Source organism: Acipenser ruthenus, chromosome 29 (genome assembly GCF_902713425.1).
Source record: "Acipenser ruthenus chromosome 29, fAciRut3.2 maternal haplotype, whole genome shotgun sequence".
Taxonomy (NCBI): domain Eukaryota; kingdom Metazoa; phylum Chordata; class Actinopteri; order Acipenseriformes; family Acipenseridae; genus Acipenser; species Acipenser ruthenus.
Window position 1 is genome coordinate 20,680,559 of NC_081217.1, and position 22,465 is coordinate 20,703,023.

General features: G+C 46.0%; 3 protein-coding genes across 11 annotated transcripts; all 3 read right to left on the bottom strand.

Moving 5' to 3' along the window:
• Nucleotides 1–15: 15 nt before the first annotated feature.
• On the bottom strand, nucleotides 16–12,786 carry LOC117431955 (inositol 1,4,5-triphosphate receptor associated 2-like). 9 transcript variants are annotated; one of them, XM_059004076.1, is made up of 18 exons: nucleotides 12,022–12,786; nucleotides 10,240–10,361; nucleotides 9,769–9,821; nucleotides 9,497–9,558; nucleotides 8,756–8,802; nucleotides 7,801–7,876; nucleotides 7,356–7,428; nucleotides 6,996–7,023; nucleotides 6,631–6,771; nucleotides 5,988–6,119; nucleotides 5,400–5,547; nucleotides 5,057–5,106; nucleotides 4,672–4,722; nucleotides 1,449–1,567; nucleotides 1,302–1,343; nucleotides 1,086–1,214; nucleotides 852–995; nucleotides 16–674 (listed from the first exon to the last, which is right to left on the bottom strand). In XM_059004076.1, exons 2-18 carry the CDS (start codon nucleotides 10,342–10,344, stop codon nucleotides 521–523), a joined length of 1,554 nt encoding a protein of 517 aa, XP_058860059.1. In that variant the 5' UTR covers nucleotides 10,345–10,361; nucleotides 12,022–12,786; the 3' UTR covers nucleotides 16–520. The 9 variants fall into 9 exon arrangements, with proteins under 9 accessions (XP_058860059.1, XP_058860060.1, XP_058860062.1 ...); XM_059004077.1 differs by having other exon boundaries at nucleotides 1,449–1,549; nucleotides 8,756–8,805; XM_059004079.1 differs by having other exon boundaries at nucleotides 876–992; nucleotides 8,756–8,805.
• A 150-nt stretch (nucleotides 12,787–12,936) lies between these two features.
• Nucleotides 12,937–16,453, bottom strand: LOC117428699 (large ribosomal subunit protein uL1). The gene is made up of 6 exons (XM_059004083.1): nucleotides 16,374–16,453; nucleotides 15,218–15,289; nucleotides 14,562–14,642; nucleotides 13,980–14,128; nucleotides 13,583–13,755; nucleotides 12,937–13,153 (listed from the first exon to the last, which is right to left on the bottom strand). The coding sequence occupies exons 1-6, from the start codon at nucleotides 16,376–16,378 to the stop codon at nucleotides 12,983–12,985; spliced, it is 651 nt and encodes a 216-aa protein (XP_058860066.1). The 5' UTR covers nucleotides 16,379–16,453; the 3' UTR covers nucleotides 12,937–12,982.
• Nucleotides 16,454–16,950: 497 nt separating this feature from the next.
• LOC117426357 (Fanconi anemia group E protein-like) lies at nucleotides 16,951–22,041 on the bottom strand. Its single transcript, XM_059004229.1, has 11 exons — nucleotides 21,836–22,041; nucleotides 21,107–21,314; nucleotides 20,331–20,982; nucleotides 20,053–20,097; nucleotides 19,707–19,766; nucleotides 19,451–19,594; nucleotides 18,980–19,103; nucleotides 18,670–18,745; nucleotides 18,406–18,472; nucleotides 18,115–18,240; nucleotides 16,951–17,813 (listed from the first exon to the last, which is right to left on the bottom strand). The coding sequence occupies exons 2-11, from the start codon at nucleotides 21,307–21,309 to the stop codon at nucleotides 17,709–17,711; spliced, it is 1,602 nt and encodes a 533-aa protein (XP_058860212.1). The 5' UTR covers nucleotides 21,310–21,314; nucleotides 21,836–22,041; the 3' UTR covers nucleotides 16,951–17,708.
• Nucleotides 22,042–22,465: the final 424 nt, after the last annotated feature.

The window sequence follows — 22,465 nt, forward strand, 5'->3', positions numbered from 1 at the left end:
AAAGTACTCTTTCAAACTGTATTTAAAAAGGATGCATTATGAGTTGATATTGTAATGTGGAGATATAGCAATTCACAATAATCATCCATTCATATTTACAGCCGTGGCAAAGGATATTACATCATTTTTCATCTTAACACAACTTATTACAATTTTTTTTAATATATTTTTTAAGATGCATTGAACAAATACTGGCGTTCAGATACCATTCTTTTCAATGCATTTCTCTATTGAAGATCTAATTTGGAGAAAAACAAAAATCAAGAAAAATCACGATTAACAATCGAAACGTACTGTAAAGTTAGCTGGCTCGGCTCTGCTGTCTCCTAGGGAGTCCTTGTAAAATGACATCTCAGTGTATAGTCCTTGTTTATTGGTATACCCGTCACTAAACTTGGAAGGCTCAGCATGTCCAGGATGCAGCTGCCAGACTGCTTTCTCACACTCGAAACGGTGTTTTTCCGTTTCAAGCGACACACAGTGGGAGCTGTGAGGAGTGGGAGGGGCTGTGCCCATGTACTCAGGGCCCGAAGATGGGTGCCCACAGCCGGCAGGAGAGGGCGCCCCAGAGCAGCACGCAGGAGAGCATCATGAGAAGCAGCCAGAGGAGGAGCCAGCGGGAGGGCAGGAGCCTGGAGAGGAGAGCGGGGCGCAGGATCCGGGAGCGTGCACACCTGGGGAGACAGGGAGGGAGATCAGGGTTACTGAGGAATAAATAAACACTGGACCAAAATAATCCGCTAGCCCAAACAGTGGGCTTGCTTTGACACTCTCTGCAGGATTTTCCTCCCTGTTTTTTTAATGATCTGTCTGCTGCGCTTGATATTCTGGTGAAAGATTCTCCACCCCACCTCCCCTCCCCGCGAGGTCCGTACGTTTCCATGATGACACAGTCGCTGAAATCGTCCTCCGTGTCCTCTCTCTCCTGCTCTGCTCGCAGCGTCTCCACAATCTCACGGCTCTTCTTTCTCTTTCGTAAAGTCTCCTGGCCGCTGCTGAAGTAAAGGAAAACAGGTGAGCTGTACAGAGAAGCAGCCCACCTCCAACACACACGCATCACACCTTATTACAATACTGGAGTGTACCTGTTAAAACACATCCCGCCCCCCTCCCATTCCCTGCTGTCGGCGGGACGTCCCGTGGCTGGTAGGGGCTCGAGGGGTGGCTGGGGGGGGCAGCTATCCTGGGATCCTTCCATTGGGGACTGAGTACACCTGGATAGGAGAGGGGAAAGCAGGTATCAATTTATAACACTCACAAAGGCACTAGCCAAAATGTGACCAAGTCTCTAATCGTTTTACCCAAATTTCTTGTTAGCTTTACAGAGGTGTCCGCTCATCCTTCTGGGGGATATTTGGAGAAACAAAACAGATTTTTTGAACACTGTACTGGAATTACAAGTTTACCAACTGAGCAAACCCTGGGATGAAAGCCCTCCGATTCATTACCTGTTACTGACACGCCCGTTATCCACCATCGCTCGCATTGAATCTGAATCCATGCTGGCTCTCCCATTGTCGGAGCCTCTCGATTCTGAGCTGTGGAAGTGCTGGAATGAAGGGACGTTCTTGATTCAGAGAGGGAAAGCCAATTAGTGCACCTTTTTATCAAAGGGGTGTGTTTTAATTTTACACGAATCAGATCTGCCATTGTCACTGCTCCTAAGGAATAGCCTTCCTTAAAGCATGTGTTGTATTACTTGTATTACTTGTATTACTTGTATTGTAACACTTGAAATGTATTGCTTACGATTGTAAGTCGCCCTGGATAAGGGCATCTGCTAAGAAATAAATAATAATAATAATAATAATAATGTGTACAAAATCTATATTCAAATATTCTGACTAGATTTAGATATCTTAAGATGTACGAGACTGGTGGATGATCCAGGACTCTTTACATATAAAAACATATGGGACACGGTTTGTTGAAGAAGCCTCAGCATGCTCAGATGCATAAGGCAGAGTTATAACACAGGAAAGCCCCACACCCTCATTGTGGAACCCAATGCAACACGTGTTAGTGTGCAACACGTTTCAGCAGGGCTGGCATTTTGTAAATGCAAAACATGTTAACCCAAATTAACAGTTTAAAGCACTGTTCCCAGCCAAGTTCAACAGCCATTGGCACCGTGTGTGCTTCCACATTGTCGTTTTATGAGATAATAATACTCCTTATCTCTAGTTAAACATATAAAACCACACTTCCTGGTTGCTCTAGATCAGTATATGCAGGAGGATAGTAATATAGTAATCCATTAAGACAAATCTTTTCTCATGTCAAATGATTATGTAACACAATTTTTGGTCCTGGGTAGTAAGTGTTATTTCCTAATTGCTTATGCCTTAAAAGTATAGAAAATGGCTATTATTCCCCACAAACTTTGCTTTTGTGACCAGGACAGTGATATTTTGAAATTTACCTATTTCCAATGAGAAAACGGGCGAATTTGTGTCTTTTCGTTCACATAAAGTCAGAAAAAAACAACATATGAATCCAAATGAACATGTATTTATACTAAAGTAATACAAAAATGATTACAAAAGATTTAGAAGTGAGTAGTTTTTCGAGATTTACAATTATACTGTAAATCACTTTCACGAATCAGCCCCCAAATGTAGTCTCCCATCATGTTCTTGTTATACTGTCCTTGGTAGCGGCGTTCAAAGTCCAGTATATCCTGGTGGAAGCGCTCGCCTTGCTCCTCCGAGTATGCTCCCATGTTCTCCTTGAATTTATCAAGATGAGCATCAAGGATATGGACTTTGAGGGACATCCTACAGCCCATTGTGCCGTAGTTCTTCACCAGAGTCTCAACCAGCTCCACATAGTTCTCGGCCTTGTGATTGCCCAGGAAGCCCCGGACCACTGCGACAAAGCTGTTCCAAGCCGCTTTCTCCTTACTAGTGAGCTTCTTGGGGAATTAATTGCACTCCAGGATCTTCTTTATCTGTGGTCCGACGAAGACACCGGCTTTGACCTTTGCCTCAGACAGCTTAGGGAAGAAGTCTTGAAGGTACTTGAAGGCTGCCGACTCCTTATCTAGAGCTCTGACAAATTGTTTCATAAGGCCCAATTTGATGTGCAGTGGTGGCATCAGCACCTTCCGGGGGTCCACCAGTGGCTCCCACTTGACGTTGTTCCTCCCCACAGAGAACTCGGTCCGCTGTGGCCAGTCCCGTCTGTGGTAGTGCGCCTTGGTGTCCCTGCTGTCCCAAAGGCAAAGATAGCAGGGAAACTTGGTAAAACCGCCTTGGAGACCCATCAGGAATGCCACCATTTTTAAGTCTCCTATGACCTCCCAGCCATACTCATCATACTTCAAGGCGTCCAGCAAGGTCTTGATGCTGTTGTAATCCTCTTTGAGGTGCACCGAGTGAGCCAGGGGAAGAGACGGGTACTTGTTACCATTATGGAGCTGCACGGCTTTGAGGCTCCTGGATGAGCTGTCAATGAAGAGGCGCCACTCATTCTGGTTACAGGTGATTCCGATTGCCTCGAACAGACTGGTCACATTGTGCCAGAAGCAGAGCCCATCTTGACGGGTGAAGAAGCTGGAAAAAGGTTGGTGACGCTTCCTCTGATCTGCGACTTGCACACTTTCATCCAACAAGTTCCACTGCTTGAGCCTAGACGTCAAAAGCTCGGCATTGGACTTGGTGAGACCAAGATCTCAAATCCTACAAAAATACATTTATTTCACCCATGACTAATGTGTAAGAGATTCTCGCAACATTTTTCATATATGATATATTTTTTCAATAACATTGAAAATTGTAAAATATTTTAAAATTAAAAACTTTTACAATTTTAAAAATTTTAACAAATTTTATAACATAAAATTCCGAGCAACAATTGTCCATCTTACCTTCCAGAGTTTTTTTTGCAGTGCTCGCAGGTGAAATGAGGTGCCCAGGGTTTGTCTTGATCCCCGACAGGCATGCCGAAATATGCCTTGTAGGCCTCACACATCTTAGCAGATGCTTCCACGGAGTACTTTTTCGCTCTTGTCTTGATAAATTGGCCGCAGACATAGCAAAATGCGTCTGCCGGATGCTTGCAGCCTCTTGATGCCATCTCAGAAAAATGCAGATATGTATCCACTTAGGCAGCTGGAACTAAACTGAACTGGTGGGCTTAAGGCCCCTGTATTTATACTACTATTTATATTACTGGAAAGTTCTAGAAAGTTCTAGAAGTTACTCCAAGTTTACTCAGCACTGAATCTATCTGGAATGTTCTGGAAAATAGGTACATTTCAAAATATCACTGTCCTGGTCACAAAAGCAAAGTTTGTGGGGAATAATAGCTATTTTCTATACTTTTGAGGCATAAGCAATTAGGAAATAACACTTAGTACCCAGGAACCAAAAATAAAAAAAAATTGTTACACAGTGTTATATTTCCTCATCTGAAAACAAACTACGTCACGGATTATGATGCTTGCGCTGGGTGAGTTCACTCAAGGGGTCGAAAAGCAATCAGACGCCGTGACCTACAGCACAGGAAGTGATTAGGGGTCAGGAAGCAGACATTTAAAAAAAAAAACAAAAAAAAAAACTACTGAAGAATAAATCTGTACACAACTCAAAGTACCGTCTTCACAGCTCTGTGATAAGGCGTTCTGTAGTGATTATAAGAGGGTTCCAAGTGCAGATGTGCCAGTCTTACCTGCAGCTGTTTGGGGATGACAGCGATACTCACTCTCCTGCGGGAGATGTGCTGTATGGGAGGGAAAGAAAACATTCAGGGGCCAGTGGAAGCACAGGGGCACCCCCTACAGGGCATCTGTGTTATACAGGAATAACCCACAGCCCTGCTTGTTGCAGATTGAAAACAGTAACAGCTGCTGGTCTCTCAGATTGTTTATAAAGTTTAGAAAGTTTATATATAGTTTCTAAAGCCCTGTGAATGATTTATTTCACACATCCTAGGCACTAGTCGCCTCTCTGTTTACCAGCTAGGGCTTTTTCATTTCTGAATTGATCGACAGCAGATGGCAAACACACCCCACACGTCCTGTGCTTTAATGATGTCCCAAACGACGCGGTATTACCTGCTGGGATAATCTCAGGTGCTGCAGTTTTTGACGGATGTCGCTTTCATCTAAGAGAAACAGATCATGAGAACATCTGAGATACTTCTGATGAGGCATTCGTGACAAAAATCCAATACACTCTCCTTCTACATGAATAACAAAACAAGAGATATGCACAGTATACCACCTGTGCGTTCCTTTGTGTGTTGAACTGTATTATTACAAGAGGAAACGGGATTAATATGCAGGGCAGCTGCAGGAAGAGGGCTGTGGCAGATACAGAACCCTCTAATAAATCTCCCTGTATTGAGTTTCAGAGAGTGTGAACCTGCTCCTCCGGGCTGCCAGGGGGCGCTCTCACCGTGAGGTTCGCTGAACTTCAGGGTGCGGGAGTTCCTCTGGACCAGCCTCTTCGCCTCCTCTAGCTCGGAGAGTTCTTGCACGTGATGCTGTTTTAGATTCTCCACGTGAAGGATCATCAACTCCACCGCGCGGCTCACCCTCGCCTCCTACAGGCAGAGAGTGGAAGTGACTGTAACTCACCAAAGGATTCCTTTAGTCTTACCTGCGCTGTACTGCCATTGCCTACATAGGTTTCAACTGTAAGAATGCAAAATTAAGATTAAAAAAAGGAACTCCTTCACTGAGTATACATCAGAACAGGGCAACATTATTATAATTTTTTTTACATATATTTTGATATTTTGGTAAAATCCTGTCAGTACTTTAAGGACCCTGAGGTCCCGCCAGGACTGAAAGGGTTAAAACATGATATCTGATACTATATTAGGGTTAATGAAAGTTCACAGTTTACATGCCTTAATCTCAGGACATCTGTTTGACTTGCACTGCCTATGTCATTTGACCTCAACAGTGTATGGTATGAAATAGCAGCTCCATGTTGAACAGGATCTCTGCCATGGCATCAGGGGGTGCTGTGGTTTCTCACCTGATGCACAGCCCCTAGCAGCTCGGCTGTGCTGGCGATGCGCTTGATGGTGTTGGACAGGATCTCCAGGCTCTGCTCCAGCTGCTGTACGATCTCGTTCCTCTTACTGTCCAGACACAGAGCCTTCAGAGTCTGCAGGGACACACACTCTGTACCATGGCAACACTCACAACACAGCTCCCTGTCTCCCTCTATCTGCAGTGGGGACAAACTCTCCTCCGCCTCATTCAGTCCCTGTTCTATCCCTCTCCACTCTCCCCTTCTCTTATTACATGTAGTGTGGCTCTCCCTCCCTGTCTCAGCCCTGCCCCTCCCTGCTCTCCCTCCCTCCAGCTCCCTGTCTCAGCCCTGCCCCTCCCTGCTCTCCCTCTCCCTCCAGCTCCCTGTCTCAGCCCTGCCCCTCCCTGCTCTCCCTCCCTCCAGCTCCCTGTCTCAGCCCTGCCCCTCCCTGCTCTCCCTCCCTCCAGCTCCCTGTCTCAGCCCTGCCCCTCCCTGCTCTCCCTCCCTCCAGCTCCCTGTCTCAGCCCTGCCCCTCCCTGCTCTCCCTCCCTCCAGCTCCCTGTCTCAGCCCTGCCCCTCCCTGCTCTCCCTCCCTCCAGCTCCCTGTCTCAGCCCTGCCCCCCCCTGCTCTCCCTCTCTCTACCTGCAGTGTGGCTCTCCCTTCCTCCAGCTCGCGGTGAACGTTCTCCTCAGTGACGTCTCTCGCCCGCTCCTCCGCCTGCAGCCTCTTCCTCAGAGTGTACTGGTCACACTTGAATGCCAGGGACAGGTGAGTGAAGGCAGACTGAGGGGGCAGAGACAGACAGACAGACAGCTCAGAGAGACAGACAGATAGACAGACAGACAGCTCAAAAGAGACAGACAGCTCAGAGAGACAGAACTCAGAGAGACAGACAGACAGACAGCTCAAAAGAGACAGACAGCTCAGAGAGACAGACAGACAGACAGACAGCTCAGAGAGATAAGTAGACAGAAGTTTCATCAGAAACACAAGCACTCAGAACTCACCTCTATCTCTTCTTCTGTCATCTGGACACTGAAGGAGCAGCACAAAAAAATATTATTGTTAAAAAATATTTTTTTAGGCAGTCAGGAAGGTGAAGTCAGACCTCCCTTCAAAACATAACGTCCTGTCTGGAAAGCAGGCGAAATGCAGTGAAATTGTAACGAAAAAAAAACTAAAGCAATATAAAAAACAGATGCTTAATCCAAGGTCAATTCACAACAGCAGTCTCTTCTGGGTATAATCCTGTTACTGGCTGCAAATGATGTCAGTCAATAGGGAAAGCAGACGATTGGTTAATGACAGGAAAGAAGGCGTGGATGGAGTGGAGAGACTGAGGGAGTTGCATTGCAGCATCTTCATACCTGTTGAGACCCAGGCGTTCTAAGATGGAGAGGTTGTCCCAGGAAGAAGCCAAGAGGTCCTCGGTGCAGTTATCTGGAGAAAAATAACTGAGATGAGTCTGAGACTCTCTGCTGTAACCCAGGCTGACAAACCAGCTGTCTGCCCTGCACTTGAACAAGTAAACGAGTCAATCCAAGCTTGGGGTTAGGACTGTAAATAAGAGACAAGAGTGAGCCCTGTGTTTGGGACAATTGTTTATTCTGTATTAAAGTTCTGAACATGAGAAATACATTCAGCTTATTATATACAGTGCATGCAATATGAAATTCTCTTTCGAGAGACTTTTGATGTTCTGATTATTTTCTGCAGTGTTTAGAAAATCCTATTTATCACTACACTATAATTTGTGGGATGAGATAGCCAAACCCTTACCTACAGCCGGCCCCCTAGTGGTGAGATCCTTACCCTCATCGCTGTCGTCGCTGCCCCCTGGCCTCTCCGCATTGTCACAGGGTCCCAGCGCTGCCTCCAGCTCAGGAGCCTGCGGGAGAGCCAGCAACACAAGGAGCTCAGCTGCTCGGTCCCTGAGAGGCGTGCCTCCTGGAACCTCCCTTATAGAGCTTGCACGGCAGTGTTGCAGCTTACGTTGCTTGTAAACAGCATGCATTCGCCACGCTTTGCCATTGTTAAGCATGGTGTTTGCAATGCTGCACTGTGCTTCCATTGAGCTTTTTATAACAGGAGACATCAAGCAAGCCTTGCAGGCTTAAACTAAAGGTCTAGTTAGCTTGTCAGTATAAAAGAGCGATTGATGAAGAGCGTGCAGGAGTTAGGGTTAGGGTTAGGGTTAATTAATTAGGGTTAATTGTTCACATAAAGTAAATGTTTGTTGCAACCTCTTTCATTGTGCTTTCCTAGACTAAAAAAAACATTTGCATTAAAAAAAAAACGGAGAGAGTTCAAGCCGCAGATTCATGTGGTAAATCTCTATTCCAGGGTTATTAATGGGAGCCCGCGCCGAGCAGGCTGTCCTCCAATGAAGGATGGGTAATCCTTACCAGCATTCCTGAACCCTGAGCCTTGCTAATTAAGGGCAGCAGCAGCACGAGCTCAGCAGAAACGCATGCCCTAAACAGGCAGCTCTGTTTAAAATGGAAACTCCTTTGGCACACAGCGAGACAGAGGCTAGGCTTGAAATCTATTACTGATTGCTCAGTCAGACTGCTGTGGGAAGAGGGGGGCTGCAGAGGCCAGCTTCAGTGTCCACAGTATTGTTATTGTGGCTACTGCAGCAGTCTGCCAGTGGCTGTGCTAGTGTTTCTGCAGGGTAATACACTGGGATCAGTGTAGGATCTCAATAGGGCTATTTGTTTATTAGCACTAACCCCATCACCACAGGAGAAAGGACTCAATTTCTCACCTGCTCACTTGTGACGTTGAACATTTTTGAGGGATTCTTTTTGTAACCTGCTGGGATCAGACAGAGAAGATCATCCTACATTTATTTGAAATAAAAGCATAACATATTTAGATAATTAATCCAGCCCACTCCCCTTCCAGATGGGGCAATTTCAATGTTCAGAAATATATATTACTTAGAAAAAAAACATATCGAGTTCTTCCTTCATGAAAAGTGCATTTTTTTATATATCCCCTTTACTCACGATGTATGCATGTTTTGAAAAAAAAACTTTACGCGAAGCTGCCCTGCCAAAACATACGGTATATGCATTATAAAATAACTACATAGATAAGAAGCTCAATCTAATTATACACACAGTGACCACAATAGAAAAAAAACAACTATATTAGAAAAACACCTTCAATTCAACCAAACTGTTTATCTACTGCAAAAATATAACATTCCTTAACAAAAAAAAACAGTATTATAGCTGAGAGTATGACATGAACATTTTCTTCCTTAGTCTCAGTGGGTCTGCATTCCCCCTGTGATACAAAGGTGTTTGCTTGTTATAAAGAAAACGCAGCTGTACTGCAGAGTCCCAGAGAGAAAGAACAAACTTAGCCCAGCTTCTGATCCATCCACACCACACCTCATACCCCAGTACCACCCAGAACTGGCCCTGCTTAGCAGCTAGCACCCAGCTCCCCACCATCTCACTGAAGGATGGACAGTTAACGGTGCATGCATCAGTCCTACCTGCTGTCACTTTGGCGAGGAGAGCGTCCAAGTCCCTGTGCTGCTGTTTCAGCTTCTCCTTACTAGAAAACATTGTTGGTCTATCTTAAAACAAGGTAAGCCATGCGCTGGTATTGAAGTTTGCATTCAAACAAAAAAGGACAAAGAGCTTTAGAACTGTGGGATGCATCAGAACTGCCCACAGCATGAACTATACAACACTGACCGCGATCACAGTGGAACACAGGAGAGAATGGCTTTGGCTGTTTAACTGTTCAGGCTGACGTTGTTACCTGGGCAAATGGGACTCCCGGCTCACCTTCTGCTTCGTCTCGTTAGCGCAGCTCTACACAAACACAAAGCAGGACAGCACAGCAGTGAGGAGATTGGGCTGCTAGGACTGGCAAACAAAAAATATATGCATTGCAAAGTGTAGCAAAGATACGAAACTAAACATGGCACAATTACACACACAGTGACTGAAGGAGATATTCTCCAGCTCTTCCAGACCTTGTGGATTGCAAATGATGTTCAACAAATTGTAACATATACAGCGTTAATCTCCCAAATACAGACCTTATTGTGAGGTTAGGAGTAACATTGTTTCCTAGCAACTAGGATAGTAGTTGAATCACTTGTGGAAGCTCTGTATGCGTGGGAATAGGTTTTCTCATTCTGATTTAACTATGCATTACCATGCTTTCACTGTTATTTACTGCACTGACCCACAGCACAGCATTGAACTTCCCCCCATGCATCGCTACCTGTGTGGGGGTCTGGAGGCTGTCTCCCTGGGGAGGGCTGGCCGTGAAGAGGGAAGAGAGAGAGAGGGAGCGCTGGTGAACCAAGCGGGACCAGGGATGACTCATAGTGCACACAATGGCATCTGGAGAGAGGGGAAAGAGAGCGAGAGAGGGGCCCTCACAGAACAGCACAAACAGATACATTATAAGAAAAACTAGCAGAATGTTGCCAACAATGACAACACAGAGGATCTGGAACAAACGTTGCAAACAGTGGCACTCCGATGTCCAGGAATCCCTGTTAAACCCCGTCATGCAATTCCATTAATTACTTCTCAATAAGATCCGGTCTGCAGCCTGAGCACCACAATGTAAAAAAAACCCAGACTAAAAAAGCACTAGAATCTTTTTTATTATCCAGGCTGAAATGAAACCTTACAGAGAACCGAATACAGAACATTGCAGGCGTTTTCTAGAATGACTTCGGAAATCTAAAAGCGATTTGCACGCAGGCAGTTGATTAATGTTGAATTAAACAGCGACATTTCTTACCTGACCCCCATTCAGAATCACTCTGGGCATCTCCAGCAGCAGCATGTGTTTGTTAACCTGCAGGGCCGTACCCGCCCCTGCACAGAACCCTCAATAGCCACCCTCAATAAAGTGTGCTTCGGTGTGCTGCTGCAAGCGGGTACTGTGTAGCGCGTCCAGCGCTGTGCTGCAGAATGTTATTGCAAAATATGTTTAAATAATACGCCCCCCCATCTCCCAGCTGTTTATCCTGTGCTTTCTTCCCACCGTCTGGCATTTCTCACAGTAATGTATACAAGCCCTTAGCGCTGCTGACAGCACCTGCATTCCATGCTAGTTCTTATCACTGGCTGCAGGTCAGTGTACTGACCCAGGGAGCTGGGGGTGGGGAGGATTCAGGCACAGCCCCTTTGACCTCTGGGGACCGTAGGTGGCTGTAGCATCCAGAGAGGTTCTTCTTTTACTAGATGCTGATGTAAAATGCAGGGCTACAAGGGTGTAGAAAACACACAGCCAGCGGCTTCAAATGGATTGGTTTATTTGCTTGTTCCACCAGATGATTCAAATGCATGCTGCAGTTTTGTCATGCTGTGCAGGTACTGCAGGGTTTGGACACTTCAAACACCATGCATGGTGTTAAATGTAAAACACTTGAACTTGATGTTCATGCAGAGGAGCCTGGCTGGTTTGTATAGCGGTTAGGATGCTCGCTTGCCGTGTATGTAGGTTGCTGGTTTGCATTCAGACTCCACACTGTCACATTTAACCCGCTGCAGCTATTGATAGTCCAAAAAAAACACATTTTCTCAGATATAAAGCTAATACATTAGTGGTAAGTTTTCAGTCCAGTACTGAAACATATAAACTAAGTCAAGGAGACAAGCTAGTAGTTTAAGCAGTGCCCTGTACTCTGGTGAAGAAACTAGCTGAAATGTTTGTCTGATTGACTCAGTGTGATCCAGTGTTTTGATCAATACTGAAACACACTGAATTGCAATGTAGATTATTATTATTATTATTATTTAAATCCTTCAGTTTATTCATTGTATGGAAAAAGTAAACGTGCAAAACCACCAGAACATTTTCTTAATTGGAAACTACATTTAAAAAGGGTATTTTTTAATTTTAAAAAGCATTGTTTTGATGCTTTCTTAACTACTTTATTGTGAAAAAAATACAATATTCACACATCCTAATGTTTGCCCCACCACTAAATGACAAACTTCAGATACAGCAAGTCAATTCCAAAGCAGTTTCAAACAAAACTCCTACCTTCTGATGCACTGTGCGCAGCTCAAAGCGCTCACATCTCCAGGACACTGATCGAGGAATTAGAAGCAGGGTAATCCTGTTCACAGAGATTCTCAAAGACAAGCCCCGTGTTTTGGGGTATTTTTCATAGAAAATTGTTCCCAACAGGTGCCCTCAATTCGTAACTTTACCCTCCTGGTTCCCAGTTCAGGGATTAAAGCGTCCTCTCTGAAGAACACAGATCTTGACCTCTGATAAACCTGCTTGGTTGTGAACCTCTTAATCCCGGAGCGCTGTACAGATCAAGCTCATTTGAAGCAGCCACGTGTTGTATTTTTAGTCTGTACAGTTTGTCTTGGTAGTGTTTACATGACCACCCTGGAAGCCTGTTATCATTATGAGGCAAAGGTCAAGCGCCTTTCAATTCAAATGCTGCTGCCTAATGGACCATGCGTGTAAAGCTGACAGTATTTACAAGAAACTATAACAAAGTATAAAACAAGTTGTGTTTAGGTCTGGAAGAGGCAATATCACATGCTACAAAATTCAGTAACAGCTACTGCATGAAGTTTGGTTTGGAAAAACAAGATCAGTAATGGAGCTGATGAATGTATACATTAATATGGCTGAAACACACAATTCTATTAGCTCTACAACTTCATGAAGGGTAACCCACTTGTAGTACCCCAGCACTGCATTCTTATTTCAGAGCTGCAGAATGTTTCCATACTTCTCATCTATTATATCGTTCTGTTCAAAGGCAACGACTGACAGAGGTAGAAACCAACTCTAATGCTTTAACATGGAGGGGTCGTTGCACTAGTGTTTTCCAGAGGTTGAAGATCAGTGTCTTAATAGCAAATGCCTCTAAAATCAGTATTTACTATAGGTCTCAGCGACACAGATACAGCACAAGAAAATCAGACAGGACAGGACTTGAATCTGTAAAAAGTTTATTATTCGTTCAAGGCAGGGCGCAGGTCTAGTAAAGGCGCTGTGGCTTGCCCATGGTGCTCTTGATGTACAGGGCTCTCACATTCTGCCAGTTCTTCTTGAGCAGAGACACCAGGAAGTTGATTGACAGGTGGATGTTGTACACCAGCTCCTCTTCTGTCATCTTCACATGGCCCACCCCCACAGCCAGGCACAGTACCTACAGGGGAACAGCAGGGGGCACTGTCAACATGCCTGGTGATGCAGTGAAGCACACTGTAAACCCCAACCCGCTTTAAAATGATTTCTTACAACCGTTAGCTTTAAAAAACGACAGCTGGGGTCGATTACAACTGTAGTTGTGCAATTCCTAACTGCAATCACAACTGAATTGAAATTAACCTTGGCACATCTGTGTAATTGCAATGACCGATTACAGTTCAAAATATGCATGCGTCACTCGAATCACTCCTGTATTTACAACCACTTTTGGTGACCCCGTTTGTATGAACGTTGTATAGTATGTTTCTGTATTTGAACGTGTGATGACTGCTTGCTTATTTAAAACATGCTGGTGTGTGTGTGTGGTTGTGGATGTTGTTTCAGTGTAACTCTGCCCCAGTTCCAGCTCTGAAGTACCCGCGCTTACCTTCTTCATCTGGAACTTGATGGTGGACTTCACCTCGTCCACCTTGGTGCTCATGTTCTCGTTGTGGGTGAGCAGGGAGGGGAACTTGCCCGCCTTGTTAAGCCCTGGACCCAGGATACGAGGGATCTGCTTGATCAGGGACTCTGAAGCCAGGAAAGCATCGTACTTCTTAGCTGTGGGGGGTGGGGGTCACACAAACATTGAGGGTTAAACCTCCCACTTTGAACACACAAGAGTGTTATCAGTGACCAAACACTCTCGTACCAGTTAAAAAGTGTCAGGATGCTGGAGCCACAGAAACATAAAATAAAACTAAAGCAGGACGCCATGAATTACATCAACAGCACCTTCTAAAACCGCTGTACTGAACAGTTAGTCCCACTCAACTCGCACCCACCGAGTTTTTTGACCAGCTTCTTGTTCTTGTTGAGTTTCTTGAGCGCCTCGATGTCCATGTGAGGAATGTCTGCTGCCTTCGCTTCGTCGCAGTGCTGCTGGTCTCCCAGGACACAGATTGAGAACTTGGGCCGGGGGGTGGTCTTCAGTCTGCAAGGGGCGGAAGTGCACAGGAAACCCAAATCAAAACCATTCAAGAAAAACACAAAACACATGAAAACTAAGCCTTCGGTATGCAGGAGACGCCTCAGCTCACAAAACCAAAACACGCCTTACCCTGAACCTCGCTGGCTTCTCGTCACGCGGCTCATCCACCAGCAACACCATTTCGTTAAAAATGGTCGGCGGGCTCGGCTGGAAAGCCTCCCCTCGCCTCCCCTCTTGTTTTAAGACCCAGGGTATGGGTCCGTCCGCCTTACCCCAAGCCTGGGGGTCAGCAGGACTACCCGAGGCTGTTCAGCGCACCGTGCTCCACCTCCAGCCTCTTGCATGTGTTTGGATGGCTGGCCAATGCGGTGCAGCTCAGGCAAGGAGGGGAGCAGCAGGCAGGCTGAAGGCTGGGTGGAACAGAAAGAGGCCGAACCTGACAGTGCCCGAGAAACGCTTGTCCTTCTGGGGGTCGTAGTTCTTCAGGCTGATCTGCAGCTCCACCGTTTCCAGGAACCTGAGAAAACAAAAGCCAGGATGAGCCACATCACAATCCCAAGAGCTGCGGAGGGTTCGAGAGATTTGAAAAGTACATTTAACCCGGTTAGAAAGAGGCCACGCTGTAATGCTGGGGCAATTTAACCAAACAAGGAGAGGCACCAAATAGGCAGCAATGGGACTTGAATTTGAAACCTGTCGTCTGCACTTCTACATTTTAGACATTCAAGGTACAGGATCAGGGGTCCATTAGTCTCAGGAAGGTGGCTGCAGTAACATTAACAGCAGAACATTGTTTTTTCACAGCAGCATTTTAAACTGAACCCTTTGTAACTCCTAGCATTGCAGCAATTGAGAAAAAAACAGGTGCATTCTACCTTTGATTAGGACAGAAGATATGACCAAAGGTAGGACATCAAATCAGCTTGTTTATTGCAGGTCTAAAGACTCTGCAAGTGGATTCAGGTGCTATGGAAAGTATTTTTGACCAATTTATAAAACACACTTCTACATTTAGGGTTTACTACAAAACCCAAGTGAGGAGACACTGTGGTACAAGGTATCTGGGACAGAGGAAGGAAGAGGTTCTCGTACTTGCGCTCCTTCTGCTGGGACCCCTGCAGGACCTCTCGGGTCGCCTCATAGAGGGTGTCTCTGGAAACCTTGCTGAGAGACAAACAGAAAACATAGCATGAGGCAAGACCACAAGAACTGGACTGTCATGCTGCAGATCCGCCACACATGTCTATATAAACACATGTATATATGGAAGTGACACGGGTGCAATAACTACTCACTACAGCCCATTGTTTATTTGAACCTCAATTCTGTATGAGACAATTTCACACTTTATAAAAGGTTTTATCCCTCAGCATATCCATACAGTAGAATGGGACCTTGCTACCTGAGTGCGTCATAGCTCATTTGTAGGTATGTTTGTTACTTGTTAAGTCTTGTTGGATTTTTCACAGTGAACTGTATTTTATAATATCACAGCTCACCCCCAAAACAGAGACACCCATCCACCGGCTTTCATTAACAACTTTCTAGTTGCATATCTGGGGACGGGCTGTTCAAACAAACACATTTTCAATCCAGCAAGTCGTTTTAAATGCAGTGGGGCATGTGTGCAGTTTCTACCGGACACAGATGACGTTATATTTTTAAGCGCAGTTCTAAAACGCTCCAAATGAACAGGGCCACTCGGTACAGTTGCAGGAGTAATAATGCACGATTCAGAGCCATGTAATCCGCGGCTCGCCATGTCCACAGGTCGGACAGCCAGCTCACCGTTAGTATTTTTATTACATTTACACCCCGTTTTCATGCATTCCGTCTTTAAAAACGGCTTGTAACATTTTATAACACGAATGGCACGATATAACTGTTAGTCCCCGGCCGAACAATTCACGAGTTCAAAATCTTGGCCATATTCTCACAAACGCATTAAATATTGCGCAGAACTAGTAATGTAATGTCTGCTATTGCCAGGTCTACTCCGTATTAACGGGTCTCTCGTGTTTCTGTATTAGGATTGAGTAAGATTAAACACCAGCACCAGGTCCGGCCATACTCAATACAGTCTACACTACAGACTTTCACAAGAGATTTCTTGAACAGGCTACTCCCAACACACCTAACCAGCAACATTTCACAACACATATTCGATTAACTCATGAAGAACACGGTGGTTGCCTATAACTGGGAGTTTGGGGTGACAAAAGTTCTCATAAAGCATTTTTTTCCTAACCTCATGTTGCCAACACGTCTGTCCCTCCGTGTGCAGTGTTGAAAAAGGGAAGTCGAGCCGCCACTTCCTGCCTAAATACAGTCACATCCCGCGAGAACAGCGGCGGCGAGCACCGCGTTGCGTGTGGGGTAGTCTGTCCGCCATCTTGGTAGTGGCAAATAGACAACGTTACCGTATGATAGTATGATGCAATACATATTTCAGAGAATGTATTTATTAAATACATTTGAATTAATGTAAACTATATATGATGTGTTTTTAATTGTTAAAAAGTGTGCAGAACTTAATGTTGCATTTTGATGTGTGTCAGTGAATTGGATGCAGGATGTGAAGTCTTTGACTGTGTTCCAGCCTAACACCTGTGTGACCACATAGCTTTGCTTTTAACTTCCTCTCGTCTCATCGACAGGGGACAGAATCCGTAACGGCATCACGCAACACTGTCCCTTTCCATATGATTAACAATAAAAAAAAACACATCATTCATTTGAATGAATGCAGCAGGTGCAGTTCACACAGTATTTACAGCCCAGTGCCCCAGAAAGCAGTGATAATGACTTTCTTCAACACAAGACGATGAAATGTTTAAAAAAATAAGTTTAATACAGAATGCTCCATTTACAGAACAGCATACAAATCACACAACACCATTAACAAACAAGATTCCTTGTGGATTCTTCAACAAACACACAACATCATTAACAAACAAGATTCCTTGTGGATTCTTAAATAAACACACAACATCATTAACAAAAGAGATTCCTTGTGGATTCTTCAACAAACACACAACATCATTAACAAAAGAGATTCCTTGTGGATTCTTAAACCAACATCATTAAGTGGTAGTCTCTGCGCTCCCTGGATCTCTGAAGAGCCCCCACATGGCTCGAGGTCTCTGTGCTCCCCAGATCTCTGGAGAGCCTCCACATGGCTGGAGGTCTCTGTGCTCCCCAGATCTCTGAAGAGCCCCCACATGGCAGGAGGTCTCTGTGCTCCCCAGATCTCTGGAGAGCCTCCACATGGCTGGAGGTCTCTGTGCTCCCCAGATCTCTGAAGAGCCCCCACATGGCAGGAGGTCTCTGGAGAGCCTCCACATGGCTGGAGGTCTCTGTGCTCCCCAGATCTCTGGAGAGCCCCCACATGGCAGGAGGTCTCTGGAGAGCCTCCACATGGCAGGAGGTCTCTGTGCTCCCCAGATCTCTGAAGGGCCTCCACATGGCAGGAGGTCTCTGTGCTCCCCAGATCTCTGGAGAGCCTCCACATGGCAGGAGGTCTCTGTGCTCCCCAGTCCGCTCTGCTGAAGGGCTGCAGCAACTCCCGCCCTCCTCAACGGCATCAGACAGCAGCGATGCGCTTCAGGGCCGCTTCCAAACACTTCTTCAGGAAGGTCTCGTTTAAGGCAATGGAGCACGCTAAAGTGTTTTTATGCGTCACGGTTACCTGTAAACAAAAACAGGAAAAAAAAAGAGAAATCGTTGTTAGATTTCCTGGCTACTGTGGTTCTCAACTCCAGTTCCAGGTGTTACAGCAGACTTTCATTTGACCAAAGATTATGACCTGTGCAGAACGCATGTTATGTAGCATAACGATGACATCACTGCTATGAATATTCATTCTAATGCTATTGACTGAATCTAAGCATTCTAAGCCTTGACTGAATCCCATTGGATAACAACACTCCATGAGCTTCTACCACAGTCACGTAATCAACACCACAGAAAGATGCTCAGCTTCTGCTTACACTGCTCTGGTGCTTGGTCAGGACTGCAAGGACCAGCTTTGCAAATTTCATGGACTTGCTGAAGTGGGCAGCCTGCTGGCTCAGCCTGTCAATAAACTGCTCAAACTGGTCCGGGGAGAGCGCCACCTGCAGGGGACATAGCAATCATAATGACAGCAACTCAACATGGAAGCAGCTGAACCGGGAGCGATTGCAAACTAGCACAGGAAGAGATAGTATTAAGAGCAATGCTACTTCTAGAGGCAGAAGAAGGGAGCAGGGAAATGCCTGTATGTTAGGAGGAGAGCTCACCTTCCTGTCCAGCAGTGTGTGAATGACAGAGAGGACCTCCTCCCTCCACGGCACGCACAGCACCTGTCTGATCACAGCAAGCAGGGCTCGTTAACAACACAGAGCCATGGCCCAAGAGAGACAGCAATTTATGCCACATATGTTTTCTGACAGAGGATTCCCTGAGAAACTTAAAAATTCCTGTTGTGGTTGTGAAAGTACAACCAGCTTTACAGGAGCCCCACCTCCCCCCGAAACCCCTAAAATCAAAACGAATGCACTTACCCAAACACCAGCACGTAATGTTCAGGGTCCAGGCAGTCCTCAATCAGTCTGCAGACCAGCTCCATCTGAACACTCCCTGTGAGGCAACAAAGAAGAGTTTCCAGGTCACTCCCAGAGCAGATAGAATCTGACCCTGGCTGTGGCTAGTCCACAGTTTGGTTTATTTGGTTTATCAAACAAGCATTGAAGCCAAGGAAGAGTCTCTGTATGTCGCAACGTGGTAAACAAAGTGCAACGCATCAGGAAAGCCAACGTTCCACTGCTGTGTACACCAGCATGGTGTCCCGTGGATCTGCTGGGCTGCCAGTACCTGTGAACCGGGCCTGCAGGATGGGTCCAATCAGAGAGCAGCAGGAGGGCCGGGGGTAGCGGCTGCAAAACGAAGTCACTGCAGTCATGAGGAATCGGGAGGCAGGCTCCGTCAGGGAGAGGACCTGCAACAAGAAAACTGTTAACACACACTACAGTGGGGCAGCATGGCTCACTGGGATAATGTACCGGTCCCACGCCCAACCTTTAACCTTTGAAGACTGGGTTCAAATGAACTAAAGACCACAGAACCCACCACACAATTTGGCACGAACGCTAGTTTCTGTTTGACAAGACACCTAGGACTAAATGACTAGTCCGTTTAGGTCAAGATTGCAGTACACTCGCTCTTGTGGTGGCTGGCTGTACACAGTGTCAGTGGCCTTTTCAAGAGCATTTCAAACAGGGAGTGCAGGCAGGGTGCCTGCAAGGAGCTGGCACACCTGTTGGCACGGGGTGCTGTGGTGCCTACCTTGCTGAGGAAGAGACTCCTGGCAAGCTCGGCTGCAGTACTGCAGCTCAGATCGGGGGAGAGCGCCAGCAGCACGGTGCAGAACTGGGGCAAGACTTGCTCGGGCACCTCAGAGAGACACAGCACACTGCACAACAGCTCCACCTGCAGGAGGGAGGTCAAATCAGCAAGCGGTCACTATTACATTCTTAAAGAAAGGCTTGAAGATGCAGCTCTGTGTTTTCAATATCATTTTTAACAAAGCAGCAATGCTCACCTGAGCTGGATCACACTCATTCAGCACCTGCAGGTCTTCACTGGAGCCTGGCTCTGATTTCTGGATGCAAAACAAATATTATAATTCACCCTATATCCACATATTCCACTAGCATTTATACACTCGTACATACTCTCCCGTATCTGTCACGCACAGACATGTGTCACAATGGTCATGAACAGACTGCACAGAACATGCTCCTGCATTCTGATATCTGATCTTAAACTTTCAACAGTGTGCGCTGGTTATCTGAGTTTTGACAGTACAGGACTTTGACCCAAGGAGGCTTAAATCAGAAGCCTGGGATGTTAGTAGAGAATACATGAAATACAAAGACAAGACTCACCTCCATATCGGATTCCAGTAGCTCCCTGAGCTTCGGAACGTAAGACTGCGAAAAAAAATTAGAACTAAATACTTATTCAAAAAATCGAGGAAGAGTGCATTGAAGGTTAAGCTGTGAATCATCCACGACAGACACCCTTCCTGTGCATTCAATGTTACGACACTATCTGACTATCAGATCTGCTCCTAATACCAACAGCAAATAATAAGGCACTTGAGAATGCGGTGAGAGGTCTGCAACGGTTTTAAAACCTTGGTTATATCAGGACAATACAGTACCCGAATTCTGTCAGGAAGCTCTCCAACACTGCCGGTCTTGGAGGTGCCCTGTCCCTCAGATACCACAGAGACAGACGCCAGGCTCGGCTGAAGCTTCTCGCTCTCTCCCGAAGCCATCAGTCCTCCAAGCAGCCCACAATCCCCTGCGCTACCCAGCCCTTCATCCAAGACAGGCCCATCGAGGATTTCCTCCGCAGCCTTCTCCTCCGTCCCACAATCCACGGCGATGTCGCCAGCGTGGGTCACTTTCTGCTTCTTGCTCTGGCTTCCCCCGTCCTCAGAGTCCGAGGCGCTGCCCTGGGTCAGCCCGACAGTGTCGCTCTTTCTCTTTCTGTAGTTCTCCGAGTGTGCATTGAAATACCCCATCCACCTGCCTCCAGGCCCACTGCCTGCTCTGATTTTCTCGGACAGCAGCTTCACTCTCTGTTGGCACTCGCTGGTCAGCTGGATCGAAGCAGCAGTGTCGCCGGATTCCAGGTCCCGATTTAGGACCCCGAGCAGTGCCTGAACCCAAGAGTCAGATTTGGGGTCCTGTTGGAATGAGCGGACCAAATCCAGCAGGCAATCTCTGGGCACCGTGGCGTGGGTCCTGTGAAGGAAAGCTAGGAGGTTCCTTTTGAATGCGACAGGAAACAGGCAGACCAGAGGCTTCCTGGGGGAAATCAAGAAAAATATGAGTGATACAAAGGAAAACTCCCAAGAGCTTTTAACTTGACACACAGGTAACCGGACCCAGGAGTGAATACAGCAGATTGCTCGTGGTGTCTGATGCTTACACTGCCAGGCTGTGTGCCTCTCCCTCCAGACAGGGCTCCTCTCTGGTCAGGGTGCTCACCAGGCCCCCCCAGTTAAAGCTCCCCCTCAAGCGTTGCAACACCTTTAGCGCCAGGGTGGCACCGGTGCTGCCCGACATCAGGGCCTGGATAAGCAGGCGGTGGCTCTTCTCAAACCGCTCAAGCAGACAGCCAGGGCCCTCCATCACACCTGCGGAACACAAACAGCGTGGAGGGGAGCCAGCTTCACACGCACCTGCCGTAACACTTAATACAGGTACAGATCCGCCATGCGATTCTGCAGCAAGGTGTTTCAATCGTTCTGGGCAGGAAACTGCATCCAAGTGTGTCTTCCAGAGCGTTAGTTTTGAAGTGCAACACCACACACCAGTAATGCGTGCAGGCTTCCGACAGAACCGTCTCCTCTGCAAATCAAACCTGCTGTTTTTTTTTTTTTTTAATTTATTAATTGCTTTACCAAATGAACATGAATACCTACAGCAATAATGCAAACAAGGCTTGAATTTGAGCTTTAAACGAGTCTGTTGTAAAGATTACGGATGCTTTACTTTTCCCATAACTCTTTTGAATGACAAATTATCCAAATAAAATGGCACCAGATCAATTCACATTTTACTCGTTTTGTTAGAAAGCGTTATTCTTACTGGTCGGTGCGTTATGTTCAGTTAGCGCTATGTAGTAAAATTAAACTTTGTAAAAAAACAAACATACGTTTTACTTTTTAAATGCCCGCTGTTCGCGCGCTTTGTCCGGCAGGTCTTTTTTTTCCAAACACACAGGAAGCAGTCAGAGAGCGCTGCGTCAGCCCCATAGAGTTCGCAGAAAAAGCAAGCGTTAGCACCCGTTCTTTTTTAAATTAGTATCTCCGAATAGAAATCCTTATTTTCACTTTACAGATGCTGTGTAAACCCAAGCTTATTTGCCGAGTTACAAGCGCCTCCGCTGTCGCTCATTTGCTGCTACCTAACGGAAATAAACAAAATTACTGTGAGAGCTGGAAACTAAAATCATGCCCAGGATCAGAGAGTTTCAAAATGTTGATTTTGTAATGAAGAATATCATGGACACATACTTAGTTTGTTTTTAAATAAACCAATATAAGTGTGACGCAACGTCTTGTCACCGTTTTACAAGTATACATCAGCTTTGATGCTAAATCTGCAATTCTGCATGGTCTGCTTTAAAGTTACTTCATACAAATATTGACCCCCTTCGCTGCAATGCGGTCTCAATATCTACTGGCACTGAAACAACAGCGAGCTCAGCTGTGTGCGTCTCGTCTCTTTACAGAGCTCAGTAGAGCAGTAAATAAAGCAGACACGGCTTAGGCAGCTACCTGCA

What these genes read in the sequence shown, in the direction of transcription:
- LOC117426357 (XM_059004229.1), bottom strand. Translation starts at nt 21,309, where the DNA reads ATGGAGGGCCCTGGCTGTCTGCTTGAGCGGTTTGAGAAGAGCCACCGC. An exon ending in CCTGCAGGCCCGGTTCACAG is followed by an intron (nt 18,746 to 18,979) that starts GTACTGGCAGCC and finishes GTTGCCTCACAG; the next exon opens with GGAGTGTTCAGATGGAGCTG. An exon ending in TGACCAAGCACCAGAGCAGT is followed by an intron (nt 17,814 to 18,114) that starts GTAAGCAGAAGC and finishes TTTTGTTTACAG; the next exon opens with GTAACCGTGACGCATAAAAA.
- LOC117428699 (XM_059004083.1), bottom strand. An exon ending in TCCCAGCAGAAGGAGCGCAA is followed by an intron (nt 14,643 to 15,217) that starts GTACGAGAACCT and finishes TTGTTTTCTCAG; the next exon opens with GTTCCTGGAAACGGTGGAGC. An exon ending in TCAAGTTCCAGATGAAGAAG is followed by an intron (nt 13,154 to 13,582) that starts GTAAGCGCGGGT and finishes GTTCCCCTGTAG; the next exon opens with GTACTGTGCCTGGCTGTGGG.
- LOC117431955 (XM_059004072.1), bottom strand. Translation starts at nt 10,344, where the DNA reads ATGAGTCATCCCTGGTCCCGCTTGGTTCACCAGCGCTCCCTCTCTCTC. An exon ending in CGGGAGTCCCATTTGCCCAG is followed by an intron (nt 9,559 to 9,768) that starts GTAACAACGTCA and finishes AATGTTTTCTAG; the next exon opens with TAAGGAGAAGCTGAAACAGC. An exon ending in AAAGCTAACAAGAAATTTGG is followed by an intron (nt 1,215 to 1,301) that starts GTAAAACGATTA and finishes TCTCCTATCCAG; the next exon opens with GTGTACTCAGTCCCCAATGG.